The 13,641-nt window shown below is 43.7% G+C and overlaps 1 protein-coding gene across 4 annotated transcripts in view; it reads left to right on the top strand.

Moving 5' to 3' along the window:
* PTDSS2 (phosphatidylserine synthase 2) overlaps positions 1-13,641 on the top strand; it is a 50,854-nt gene that overhangs the window by 28,155 nt on the left and 9,058 nt on the right. For 3 of the 4 annotated variants that reach the window (XR_010373189.1, XR_010373188.1, XM_064453151.1), the window contains exons 4-9: positions 1,017-1,084; positions 4,028-4,162; positions 5,187-5,237; positions 7,789-7,902; positions 9,402-9,520; positions 11,570-11,684. Coding sequence is in view for 2 of the 4 variants with exons in the window: in XM_064453151.1 (XP_064309221.1) it covers positions 1,017-1,084; positions 4,028-4,162; positions 5,187-5,237; positions 7,789-7,902; positions 9,402-9,520; positions 11,570-11,684 (602 nt within the window). In the remaining 2 variants the exon portion in view is untranslated. Of the gene's footprint in view, positions 1-1,016; positions 1,085-2,613; positions 2,632-4,027; positions 4,163-5,186; positions 5,238-7,788; positions 7,903-9,401; positions 9,521-11,569; positions 11,685-13,641 lie in introns of those variants that run through there. The other variant, XM_064453152.1, reaches the window with a different exon arrangement.

Here is a 13,641-nt window from a genome sequence, read left to right as displayed (position 1 = left end):
TCACTGGCGAGGTGCCAGGCAGTTAACATGTACCACAATTTATTAAGTTTTCCACTGTCCTTAAGCAAGTCACTTTAACCCATATGACAGGAATTGGTAGAGCAAGATGCATGAAACTGGGGGAAGGGGGATACGATCTGTTCAGAGGTCCAGTAGTCTGCGGCAAGGTCAAGGGTGGTAGGGGTCTCAGACCAGCTGGGAGGGAGCTCCACAGAGTTGCTCCCATCCTCCGATTTTCATAGCTGGTGTGAAACCCCCAGTCCCCACATATCTTTGTTCCCAGAGTCTTAATCGCCACAGCACACCCTGCTACGACTTTTGGAGCTGAACGGGGGCTGTTTGGGCAGATAAATGAGGGGCAAGGAGGGAGGAAGGCTTCTTGGTTCAGTGAAAATGTCCATGCTTGTATAAGTTAAAAGAGCAACACAACTAAACCCTCAACCACAAGGTGTGCTTGTGATTAGCGCTTAGCAGCGAGTGGGTGACAGCTTCTTGATTTGGTTTAAATACTTGCCTCAGGGTGTTTTGTTAGAAACTGTCCAGGCTCTTGACATAAGTTTAGGCCTAATCTGCTGGCAGGTGATAAGGAGTGTAGGGAGTGGCAGAGGCACCTTATTGGGGTCTGCACAGCTGGGGCTGGGGGCTAAGCAAGGGGTGACTACCAAGTCTTCACCTAGTCCCACCCCTCACCTTGACCTCATCGTGGTGCCCCCCTCTTCAGCAGACCCCCGGCATTAGTCTGGTCCCAGGGTCGGGACCCTACAAGCGTTCTTAGGGGTCCTGGTCCATTCTCAGAGACCCAGGTAATGCCTGAGCAATTCTGGCAAATTTACATAACAGCCTGTCTGGCTGTACTCTTTAGGACTGATGGTGAACGCTTTACTTGAATGCTGGGATTTATCGTTGCGTGGTGGGAGCATCTCTTCTGGAGATCTTTAGTTACATTACAGTAAGGGAATAATTGACTGCTCTTCTGCTTGAAAGCTTGCTAACATCCCGTTTGTCTGTTTCTGTAGCTTACTGGAGGTTTTGGCTGTGTGTCAGCGTTGTGTATGAGCTCTTCCTCATCTTTATACTCTTTCAGGTAAGTGACTAAACCTCTAGTTACTGAATGCCGGTGTAATGTGGATATAAAATCCTTTGTGGTGTTCTTCAGGATTCTCGCTGATGGCAGGAGATGCTCTTCATTTTTGTGAAATCAAATCATTGTGCTATTCAATGAGATTTCTAGGTTGAAGAAGAATTAGAATATTATAAAAATATTTCACCTGGCTGTCTAACATCCAGTTAGTCTCAGCCCAGGTTAGACACTGCAGCAAAGTGCTCTTAAATGAGCTGATAAGAAGTCAGAGCTCTTGTTTAGATCAAACGATCAGGAGTTGGTGCTTCTGATGTTTAGTCTCTGCTCTGCTGGACTTGATGTGACTTGCTGAAGTTGTGTACCAGCTGTTAGTTTCTTAGATCCTACAGGTTATGGAGTGAATTCATCTTGTTTAACCTTTTGAAATACTTTTTACCTTGGATGGTAAGTGCTTTGAATGGGGTTGTTTTTTTTTTGCAATAAACTGAAACTTCATACACGATTTTTGTAGTGGCAGCAAACTGAGGATGATCTTTCTTCTAGAAAGATGTGCTGTCAGTACTTCCAAACAAAGCATGGTCTTTCCTACCATATCCTCACCCTTTAGTAAACTGAGATTTTTTCCCTGGCTTTTATAATTCTGTGACTTCTCAGAAACGCAGCAATTGGTAAAATATTTTGAGATAGGCGAGAACAGTAAACCTGACGCTATTACCAAAGCCACTGTGTTCCTACACGTGTGCTTACACCACTGCAGATGAAGTCTGAGTGGCCAGAAAGAGCTCGAGATTCTGAAGGAGACTCGCCTTTCCTCAGCTACGCAATCAGTGATTGCATTCATCTCCTCTGGCAACAGCGTGGTTTTAAACCAAAAGCAAACGTAGAGATATTAAACCATGAGAGGTAACTGTCCTGGTCCATCAGGCAGCTGGCTGGAATTCAGATTTAGATCCCAGTTGTTCATTTTCAGATAGGTCCTTCTTGCTGACATCTTAGTAGCGTTCAGTGTTTTGCCTTGTAGAAGGGTTGTGCGAGTACCATCACATACTCATCAGGTAGGTTTAAAAACTCATTTGAGATGAGAGAAGGATGAGGAGTGTGTTTGTAAAAAGTGTTTTGCCTCTAGAGGCCAAATGAGCTTGAAGAAGTGGGGCTGGAATTCAGAGGTGTCAAGATCTGTCAGTCTTCTGTTGGAGCTGTGAACAAGTTTTTAATATTGATCAAACCCTTTCCAGCTAATCAAAGATTTCCTTTGACTCCAGCATTTCATGGTCTGCTTGGCTTTCTTGGAGGCTCCGCAAAAGTCAGTGCCAAGCTCTCTTAAGAACACAAAACTGTCCCTTTTTTTGTTTGTTTGCCTGGCTTTTTGTTTCAGTGGGCAGCTGGAATGTGTAGGTCAGTAAACAACGTGAGTTTCTGTCCTGTTGACATAACTTGGGGGTTCGGTGTAAACCCTTACGCAGGGCCCTAATGTCTCGTTAGGGTTTCTTTCAGGCTGCCTGTCCTGCTTGGAGGGAGTGGAGTTCAGACCCTTTCACGGGCATGAACAGGTCTGTCTTGCCTTTTTTGTTGCTGTTCCTCACCACTGAGGAATACTTAATTTATTCTCATGTTCTTAGTGCTTCATGTCACCCTGTTGTTTTTCCAGGCATCCTTGTAAATGATACTCCTGACTAGCCGCAGTCAGACTGAATAATATGTTCCATTTTTATTTGATAGTACTGTCAGAGTTCTGAATTCTGATAGAAAAGCCTGGAATTGCTTTGCTTTCCTCTGGCGGGATGTCGTGTTACCAGCCGTTTAGCTGTAAAGGACACTCGCTAGCTGTTGCTCGGCTCTGCACTAAAAATACATTATTACTTTGCACAGGTTTAAATAAGGTGAACGTTTTGCTGAGTCTGTGACTCAGCTTCCTTAAAAGCAAATACAAGCTCGATCATAGTTGAAAGTTGTCTTACAGTCAGTGTGAATTTAGTAGTTTTATTCTGTAACTATTATTTTCGCTGTTAACTAATTTTGGCCTTGCCCTGCTTTTACTGTCAGCTAGTCTGTCATAGAAGTTACATTGCTTCTCTTGTGAAACGCTGTCCACAGCAGCGAGCAGCTTCATTGGGAAATACCTGTTCAGCAGGTGTGAGTTACTAGTAAACTAGTTCAAGTTTTGGTCACTGTTTATAACTGATATTTTGATAGTTTAGTCCTTGCTGTTCGCTTCAAGTTTGTTACCTGTGCTGCTAGAGGGACCCTACCTGAAACGACTGTTTATTCAACGAGCCGCAGTGAATTGTTTCTGCCGTGAAGTGCGGTGCGGTTCTGACTTTGTGTAGCTGAAGCGAGCTGAGCACGCGTGCGCGACTAATCCTGCTAACGGCGCGCGTCCTCGCTCTGCTCGGTCCGCGGATGTTTGCATGTCCCGCATCTCTCCTGAGCCGCGCGTTCGAAGTGCTGCTGGATCTTCCCCATTCTAGGAAACCAGCAGGTCACTAACGCAGGAGATGCAGCCATTCACTGAGCCGTTCCTGAGTTACTGGCTGCATTTTAACCCTTGCTGAGCTCAGGGAGGGGAGAGGAAGGGCAAAAGGGTCAGTGGGAAGGATGAATTGTGTGCCAGTTCGAGTGCTAAGCTTTTGGGAGGGAGGGGGCATAGAGGAGCGGGTTGGGAAATGGAGTTAAAGAGCTCTGATTTTTCATCTTTAAGAAATCTTAAGTTCATTCTGCAGTCATTTTTTCCCCTTAATATTTAGCATTAGAGGCCCAGAAAGTCAGGTATATGTGCTGTCTGATGCTTTGACGTCTGGATGTATTTCAAGAATTGTTCTGCAACACATTTGGAAAAAAAAAAAACCACCCATTTGAGGATACAATATTGATCTTAATTATCTTTGTGCTTCTCCCTGTATTAATACTTCCTAAGAGGGAAACACGGGTTTTGTGTTCCTTTTGCAGACTGTACAAGATGGCAGACAGTTCATGAAGTACATTGATCCACATTTAGGTGTTCCTTTGCCGGAAAGAGACTACGGTGGAAACTGCCTGATTTATGATCCTGGCAATGAAACTGATCCATTTCACAACATCTGGGTGAGAAACAAAGTTACTTGGTAATGAGTCTGACTAGGTTTTGGTAAAAGGCTGCTTAATCGAACTCTTCAAAGTGCAATCCTGAGTCTTCCTGAGCGTCGAATGAAAGAACACACCATGACTGACTCTTTAGCTCTCTTATTTCTCCTCTTGACCTTTCCTGTCGATCAGATGGAGGTGTGGCTCTTTGTATCCTAATTACATTGCCTAGGAGAGAGGGCAAACTGTTTAACAATCCTTGTTTCTCAGATTATTGATGCAAACCTTTGCCCCTAGGAGTCTGGGTTTATTTGTGTGCTTAAAGAATCTTCTGCTTACAGTCACTTTGGGCACAAAGTTCAAAAGTTGCATGTTGCCGAGCAACCCCTAAGTTACACTTTTCTGAATACCAGAAACTGTCTGGTTATTGTTTCTTGCTGGCAAACAGAAGACTTGAAATTCAACGGCAAAGGAATTGTGATTGTTTACAACTCCGTGATTGCATGGAGCTGTTGGTGCTTGCGTAGTGAATCCTTTGGGTCTACTGTGTAAGTATTCAGTGCATAAAGAGCTGGAGTAACTGAGAGCAGCTGTCCTTTTCTAGTTTTGGGGCAAAACTAGGAGGAGGATTTTCCCTTTCCCTTTGCCCGGGCATTTATGGTGGCAGGACTGATAAGACTGAAGAAGCTCTGATAGGTGAAAGATGGGGGCCTGATGAAGAAATGCACGTTCGTGCTCTGGCTTGAACGTGTTCTACTTCTGTCCCCTTGGAAGGCAAAGAACATGACATCTAGCATTAAAAAGGTAGTCTCCACTTTATCAATACAATCCTAATTCCAGTTTCTGCCCCTTAAAATTGTGACTTTGCTTTGAGGTTAGCTTATTTGTTCAGTGTGCTTGAGAACATAAACTCATAAAATGCATCTGGTATTTATATGAGAAACAACTGAAGTTTATTGCTGCATTTTTCTTGGGGAAGAAAGTACGCCTTAATGGGTTATTGTTTGTAGTGCAAAGTGACTCACGCTCTCTTCTTGGTTTATAGGACAAACTGGATGGATTTGTTCCTGCTCACTTTTTTGGCTGGTACCTGAAAGTAAGAATGGGTCTTCTGTTACAGTACTAGTCTACTTTTAAAGCTTGACTGCTTCTGTTTTAGTGATGCCAGTCTTTGCGGTCAATTATATTAGGCAGTCATCTGTGAACTAGAATAAGTGTTTGTAATACATGAAAGGCGCTTCCCCCCCCTCCTGACCATGTTAGGTCACCTCATTTCTTTCCAAAGTAACATTACGTTGACAAGCTCCCTCCAGCACTGTAATTAATTCTGAGGTCAGATCAATAAAAGTAAAAACCTTTACTCCTGTATCAAGATAAAAGCGTGAATGACCTCTGAATGTAGAGTACGGGGACGACAGCGTTCAGTGGAAGTCTACTGTTACCCAAACACAGATGCATGATGATACACTACTATACCGAGGCAGGCTTTTGCCAGTGGCATCCAAATCAGGACTTTAAATATTTAAACGGGTAGTGGGCTAATTCTTGTTACTTTTAGTCAATATCAACCTCCTGCAGATGGAATTCCAGTTGTGCTTGTCTCTGGCAGAACACATGTTTTGCTGATTGCTTTGGTCTCTTAGCTGCTTTTTAACCTGAGCAAACTTACTAGCTACCTTTATTTTGCTCTGCAGACCCTGTTTGGTTTTTTTCACCTACAAGACCGCCATATGTAATAAACTGGAAAAGCTCAGGCCAGTTTAACAATAGGCTATAACTGTTGTTTTGTTTTTCCTTTTCAAAAGCGCAGATGTATTCCTGTCAGTGTTTTTCTTTTGTTCTGGCTGTTTTCCCCTGTAACCAAAAGATGGGTATGCTAGGCATGGGGAGGCTTAGATGTCAGATCAACTTGTCTGTGGCTTGCTCTGTTAGCATACAGAACTGTAAATCTGGAGAAACTTGGATCTACTTCACCCAAGAGAATTACATGAGAAACTTAAATATCCAAATAGCATTTCAGTTGCATTCTGTATTTATTTTTACAAATAATGTCATACTGAGGAAAAAACGCCTAAATCATGAGAGCCTCGTAACAAGACATAAGGGGAATGGTAACACATTCTTGAGGAACTAGAATGGGATAGAATTCAATATGCCAGGCCACTCAGTCAAGCTATTATCTGTCTTGGTCTGGAAGAAGCCTAGTTTTTATTAGAGAGACTGTTTCTGCAGAAAAGCTTGAGATGATATGTCATCCTGTCACCCGGCAGTCTGATTTGAAGAGCCCAGCATACTCCACGAGGTGTTTGTTTCTGTGCTGCTAAGCTTGAAGGAAACTGGCTGCTATATTTCCTATTTGTCAGTTAACATATTTTTCTATAAAAAGCTGGAGGTTGAGTGTGTTGTCGTCATAAACAGAGATGAGTGTGTGTTTGGGTTTGTTGTCTTTTTTTTTTTTTTTGCTCTGGTTCAAGTAACAGACTCTTAAGCTGTATCTTGAAGCACCAGAATGGCAGTACTCAAAATGAATGTGCCTCATTCATCAGAAATTACTGTGGGCCTCCCCGTTTGCTCTGGAGTCATTTAGATCACATGCTGTCAGACTAATGTGTGATGATGCCTATCTTGTATTTTTCCATCTCCTGGCTGAGGCGCTCAATGCCAAGCTCCGTCTGCTTTTGCAGAATCGGTGCTAGCACATTTGGGGTTGCCCCTTCCATCCAGGCACCCTGCTGAGGATACAGCAGACCAGATGTACAGGCTCTCTGTGCTTTTATCCACCAACAAATATGAAATAGTGTTACCACAAATCTCTTCCCTTGTTTTGGCAGTAGGCTGAGATGATACATATGTTCTAGGGCTGCAGCTTGGCTGAGTCCTTATGTTGAATGTGGAAGAAGATGCTGCTCTTCATTGCTCACCCTGACGAGCTGCCAGCTGGTATAAAGTAGGCTCAGGTGTCCCAGCACAGCCAGGGCTGAGATTTAGTGCAGGTGACTTTAAAAGTTTGCATTCAGCAGGCCCTGAAAAGCCTTTTTGGAGCAGCATTAGAAGGTCTACCTGTGGTGGTTGAGCACCTCATAACTCCATTTAACTAGCATACTTCCTTCTGAATCCCACCTTGCCTGCCTTTAGTCTTTCATGTAATGGTATTAATGTCACCATCTATATTCTTCAGTGTCTGTCTTGTCCATTGTGCTGCATACCTGATGAAGTTTAGAGGCCTGTGAGCATTTGGCTTTACTAGACTATCACATGATAAAAATAAGATTGTCATGAGTTTCCTGATCCTTTTCTGGATACTGAGGCAAGATATTCAACTGTAGAAATAACCAGTAAACAAAGCACAGTGTTGTCTGCTGTGATCAGAGTCCAGAAGGGTTAACCTCATATTCCTCAAGTGATTGGTTTTGAAATTTGGGAAAAAAGGTACTAATTTTTCCAAACACTCTTGCAAAACTGTAAATCTGAGCAGTGCCTCCACAGTATTTATGGAGTTCTCCTTTATTTAGATTTCTAAAGGGCGATAGCATAAGTGGGGCCTGGTTCTGCTCAGCCTGGTGTGCAACTATTCATTTGGTAATGGTTTTTAGTGTGTTGTGCAGCTGTTGTGGATGTTTGACAGAGTTTGTTCTCCCTTTATATAGACATTGATGATTCGAGACTGGTGGATGTGTATGATCATCAGTGTAATGTTTGAGTTTCTGGAATACAGTCTGGAACACCAGCTTCCAAACTTCAGTGAATGTTGGTGGGATCACGTATGTACTGCATCGGTCATAATATAATGTATTTGTCTAAATGGAAGTATGTATTTTAAAGGGAGGGGGTAGGAAATGATGAGAACTAAATTATGTCACGTGCATGTGGCCAGAGATGCCTGTGGGAGTACTGCAGCTCGGGAGCATTGGTGCTTCTCTGTGACGAGTCTGTAATGTGTTTGTTGCTGTATAATTTGGCGTGTTTTCAAACTGTTGCACATGGTTAAACATTTTGGTTCATTTCACACCAGAGGAAGAACCTAGAGCTTTACCTGAGCATTTTCAAATATTTGGTGACAGTACAAACCGTAAAATCTAAAATTAAGAGAAGGGTAAAACTTCGTGTATGAAGTGTCAGATGGTGATTCTTCTTGCCTGTTAAAAAACCCAAAACCAGTCTCAGTGCAATCTGAGTCCAGCTCTTCCTTCTGTGCAAACCTATCTTCACTGTTTTCTCCAAACAGTAAATATTACTGGGTTCAGTGTTTCCAGTGTGGTTTATAAAAAGGTTTTGAAAGATAAAGGTTTGGCCTTACCATAAAGCTGTATGGTGTTTGCGTGTGATAGTCTAGAGCCATTCTTGTCCTCAAATACTGCTTGTGTGTGTTTTTTCAAGCCAGAGGGACTACTGCGATCTGGTTTCTCTGCAGAAAAAACAAGCTCTGTAGCTTGAAGTGAGACACTCTTTTCTTTCTTCTTTTTCCTTTTTTTTTTCTTTCTTTTCCTATGAAATGTAAATTGGTTACCAGAGTGATCAAAATTATCTACATTCCCGGCACACAGCTATGGTTCTTATGTTATTCTGACTTGCTTTTATTCTCACAGTACAAGCTCTTCCCCGAGCTTGTAATGATTTGCTACATGGTTGTATTTATAAAAGTAAATGCATTATGTATAAAGGCATCGAGCAAAGCTATTTGGCCTTCAAGAAACTTCTTATGAAATGAACACTGTGCGCGCTGCTTCTTTGAATGCTGAGGACTGCCAGTCTCTTCCTAGCTCAAGAGCTCCATCTCCAGAATTAACGCTTGGCAGTAACATAGAACACGGGGAGAAATGACTTGTTTAATTTCACATCTTGAGCCTGGAGATAAGTCATTTCTTTAGGAGGCAGCCTGAGAGAGAGAGTATGTTAAGTTATTGGGCATAATAAAATCCATCTGTAGGAACAAGTTCAGATTTTTTGGTGTGTTCCTAAAGTTCTCACGTAACAGAGTGGAGCTGAGCTGATAGTAAGTGGGAAGAGACGCGCTCTGTAGCGGAATTAATACAGCAAAAGAGAATCTGCAGCCATCATCTGTGGAAGACTTCTGCTTTGTTTGAGTAGAGTGGGGCAGCTGGAGTTCTGTCTCCTGACAGTTCATGCACGTCTGTTCTCTGGGGATGTTCAGTCTGTGTGACTGAGAGTGTGTCTGCACGTATGTGTACCTATAGTATCTTCCCTTCTACAAGCTTTAGTGTTTCTTCTCCAGCTTCACTGTTTTTTTTTCTCCTTTCAGTGGATAATGGATGTGATCTTATGTAATGGATTAGGAATTTACTGTGGGATGAAGACTCTGGCTTGGCTTTCTTTGAAAACATACAAATGGCAAGGACTTTGGAACATTCCTACATACAAGTAAGTTGGTGTGGAAAGTAATTCCACAAGCAGTAGCACAGCGCAAAGTTTGGGCCAGGGTTAAAGATCTTGGTTGTTGAAAGGTTGTGCTGTTAGGGTTAACGCGAATTAAAGAATTCATGTGTGTTTAGATGACTCAAGTACCTAGTAACGTCACTGCATGGAAGCTTGTTTGAGAGTTTTATTTAATTTGCAAATGAAATTGTTGAAAATATACCTGTCATGAGCATTGCCTAATGTCTAGGAATGAGGGCATCTTGTGGAAATGAGCTTATTTAATCAGTCAGCCTCACCGCTGTGCCTTGGAAAATCATGGAACAGATCGTCCTAGAAGCTATGCTAAGGTACATGGAGGACAGGGAGATAATTTGAGGCAGCCAGCATGGCTTCGCCAAGGGCAAGTCCTGCCTGACCAACGTAATGGCCTTCTGTGATGGAGTGACTGCATCAGCGGACAAGGGAAGAGCTGCAGATGTCGTCTATCTGGACTTCTGTAAGGCCTTTGGCACGGTCCCCCACAGCATCCTTCTCTCTAAATTGGAGAGAGATGAATATGATGGGTGGACTGTTTGGTGGATGAGTAATTGGTTGGATGGTCGCATCCCAAGGGTAGTGGTCAGCAACGCAATGTCCAGATGGAGACCGGTGACGAGTGGTGTCCCTCAGGGGTCCATATTGGGACCAGCATTATTTAATATCCCACATAGGCAGCGGGATTGAGTGCACCCTCGGCAAGTTTGCAGATGACACCAAGCTGAGCAGTGCAGTTGATACGCCAGAAGGATGGGATGTCATCCAGAGGGTCCTGGACACGCTCAAGAAGTTGGCCCATGTGAACCTCCTGAGGTTCAACAAGGCCAAGTGCAGGGTCCTGCACCTGGGTTGGGACAACCCTAGCTATCAATACAGGCTGGGGAAGAAGGGATGGAGAGCAGCTCTGCAGAGAGGGTCTTGGGGGTGCTGGTGGGTAAAAAGCTGGACATGAGCTGGCAATGTGCACTTGCAGCCCAGAACCGTATCCTGGGCTGCATTGAAAGAAAGCTGGCCAGAAGGTCGAGGGAGGGAGTTCTGCCCCTCTGCTCCGCTCTGAAAAGACCCCCTCCAGCACTGCATCCAGCTCTGGGGCTCCTCAGCACAGGAAGGACATGGACCTGTTGGAGCGGGGCCAGAGGAGGGCACAGAAATGCTCCGAGGTCTGGAGCCCCTCCGCTCTGAGGCCAGGCTGGGAGAGTGGGGGTTGTTCAGCCTGGGGGAGAGAAGGCTGCGGGGAGACCTTATTGCAGCCTTCTGATACTTAAAGGGGGACTATAAGAAAGTTGGAGGCAAACTTTTTAGCAGGGCCTGTTTTGATAGAACCAAGGTGTAATGGCTTTAAACTAAAAGAGGGTAGATTTAAACTAGATAGAAGGAAGAAATTTTTTACAGTGAGGGTGGTGAAACCCTGGCCCAGGCTGCCCCGAGAGGTGATGGATGCCCCATCCCTGGGAACATCCAAGCCCAGGCTGGACGGGGCTCTGAGCGACCTGGTCTAGTTGCAGATGTCCCTGCTCACGGCAGGGGGCTGGACTAGAGACCTCTAAAGCTCCCTTCCAGCCCAACCCATTCTGTGACTCTAATGAAGTTGTTAAAGGAGATGCAGGAATCCAAGTCAGGATCATACCCTTTTGTTCACAGCAAGGGTCCTTGTGTGGATAATGCGTTCCCTAGTAATCAGAACTTCACGGTAATTGGGACACTGAAACTTAAAATTTAGTAAAACCCTTGTAGTCTTGTACCAGTAATGAACTACCTTTTCCTGTAGCGTGTCTTTGCTGAGCAAAGCAGAACTGAGGAACTGCTTACCACAGTGGTGTAATACGTTAAAGTTTAAAATCATAGTCCAAATAACAGGCTTCTAACTCAGAATGTTTGTCTCATTAAGTAGTAATTTCTATGGAGTAAATGGAGGCGTTTTGCATATGTGAATTGGTGTCTCAAATGGCAATGTTAGTTGATGTGTCTTATGTGATGTTTCTTAAAATTGCAAGAATGTGCTCTGCTTTTTTCCAGAGGTAAAATGAAGAGAATTGTCTTCCAGTTCACCCCGTATAGCTGGGTCAAATTTGAGTGGAAGCCAGCGTCCAGCTTACGCAGATGGCTAGCAGTCTGTGGCATAATCTTTGTAGTAAGGAAACTTCTTTGTCTTTTCTCATCTCTATAATTTGATTTCATGTTTTGTAACACTGAAGCAACTGTACAAACAGTGACAGGCTGAAACTCTGACTTAGTGATGTTTGTTTAGTTGAGGCTGGAAGAGGTCACTTCTGAGTCCTGCAGAAGAAGGGTCTGTTTCCACGTCTGTGGTATAGTTTACAAATTCATCGCATAAATATTTGCTCTTCCTTGCTAAACAATGTTGATTGGCACTGTGAGTAAGATAAACTGTGATCTCCACATAATCCAGCAAATAACTGCTGCCACCAAAAACATTGCCTTTGGATGAAAGTGGCTTGTTTCTCTCAGTCTTAAGCAGATACATATCACGTTACAGCTGGAGAGGACTGTAACCAAAGTCTCAGGCTTCCGTATGTTAGCTCTGAGCCACATGGCTCCTGAAGCACGCAGTTTTGCCTCAGATAATATTTTTACAAAGACTTAAATAATTCAGTTATCCTAGATTAGTTGTTTTTCACTGAACACGTAGCATGTGATGGTCTTAACAGTATTGAGCTTGAGCAGTTCAGGTGAAGTAGCTTCCCCATTTAGACAGTAGAGAAAGTTGGCTTCTCCAGCAGTCACGAAGGATGGACAGTCTACCTCCTTGATCTGGCCATTTGAGTGGCTGAATCTGTTACGGGCATGCATCGTGTTGAACTTGTAACTTCCATTTCACAGTCACAGGTATCACGCACGTGACACTGAGAGGGAGGATAAACTTGGCAGTTTAAGTGCTTCTTCCCCACTCCTGGCTCTTGTCAGTGGGCGGACTTTGGCCTCTGTGCTATCCATGGGATGTCAGTTGGCTCTGTTTTAAGTAACTCAAACTTATTTAAATTCAGCAACTATGAAGTTCATTAAAAAAAAAAAAAAAGCTTGTGATACTTGTAGTGATTCCAGAGACAATGGGCATTAATCAGTGTCTGCATTACTGCTATGGTACAGGATATAACTCTATTTTTTTAACAGTTGCCTAGAGCAGCCTACCTTTAAGCATCGAGAAATATGTAGAATGTGAAATCTGGTGGTGGTTTATTTTGGGACCTGTCCAGTGACGTTCCCTGTTCTTGTTGCTGGGTGGGACACGTTAATCAGCTTGGCAAGCCACCATCACCTCTCTCTCTCGTAACATTGCATCTTACGCTGATGTCAGATTGCAGACCTGAGGGTGCTTCAGGAGCGATGCGCTGTCCGTAAGCACGCAAGCAGCGTACAGCAGTGCCTGCAACGAGTGCCAGGCAGTTTGCAAACTCGGTTGAATACAAGTTCACATCACCTGATTTCCACTACAGAAACCGTTTGCCAAGTTCACGTAGCACGGCAGAGTTGCTGAGGTTCCCGTAGTTTATGGGAGAAGTAAAGTAAATGTGCCTGCGTAAATAAAACACGCGCTTCTCCAAATGGTTGCTGTGTGCGTACTCCCAACTGTTTGCAACCTGAAGAAATTGTGTTTTAGGTGCTGGAGCAGATTTTGCAACTGAGAGATCCCACTGAATTTATACTAGTCTTTAAAATAATACTCCTCCTTTTAGCAAAGCCTAGCCTAGCTTCAGCTGACAGTTTCTAAGCAGCTTCAGGTGTTGGCTCACTCTTTCTTTTGGATTAAACAATGCTTAATGCCGTTTGTTATCATTTCTTTTGAAGTGAGAAACTTGTGTCTACTTGCTCACTTAATCACATTGCCAGGGCAGCTCACCTGAGAACGTTTTGCTGTAAATGTGTACGCAGTTCTCCTAAGCTGGCTTTGGCAGAGACGTTTGCATAACTGTAAAAAAACGAACCAAACCGAAAAACCCAGGATGTACTGCTTATGCCTCTCATTATTTTGGGGTTCCCTCAGTCAGATTTTAAATGATAGTGAAAAGACAAGTTGCTGCTTTTAGGGTTTGTTGTCAGTAGTTCTGCAGGTACTTCAAACTCCCGAT

Source organism: Phalacrocorax carbo, chromosome 5, assembly GCF_963921805.1.
Source record: "Phalacrocorax carbo chromosome 5, bPhaCar2.1, whole genome shotgun sequence".
Lineage (NCBI taxonomy): Eukaryota > Metazoa > Chordata > Aves > Suliformes > Phalacrocoracidae > Phalacrocorax > Phalacrocorax carbo.
The sequence above is the reverse complement of the archived record's forward strand: the minus strand, read 5'-3'. Positions and strand labels throughout refer to the sequence as shown.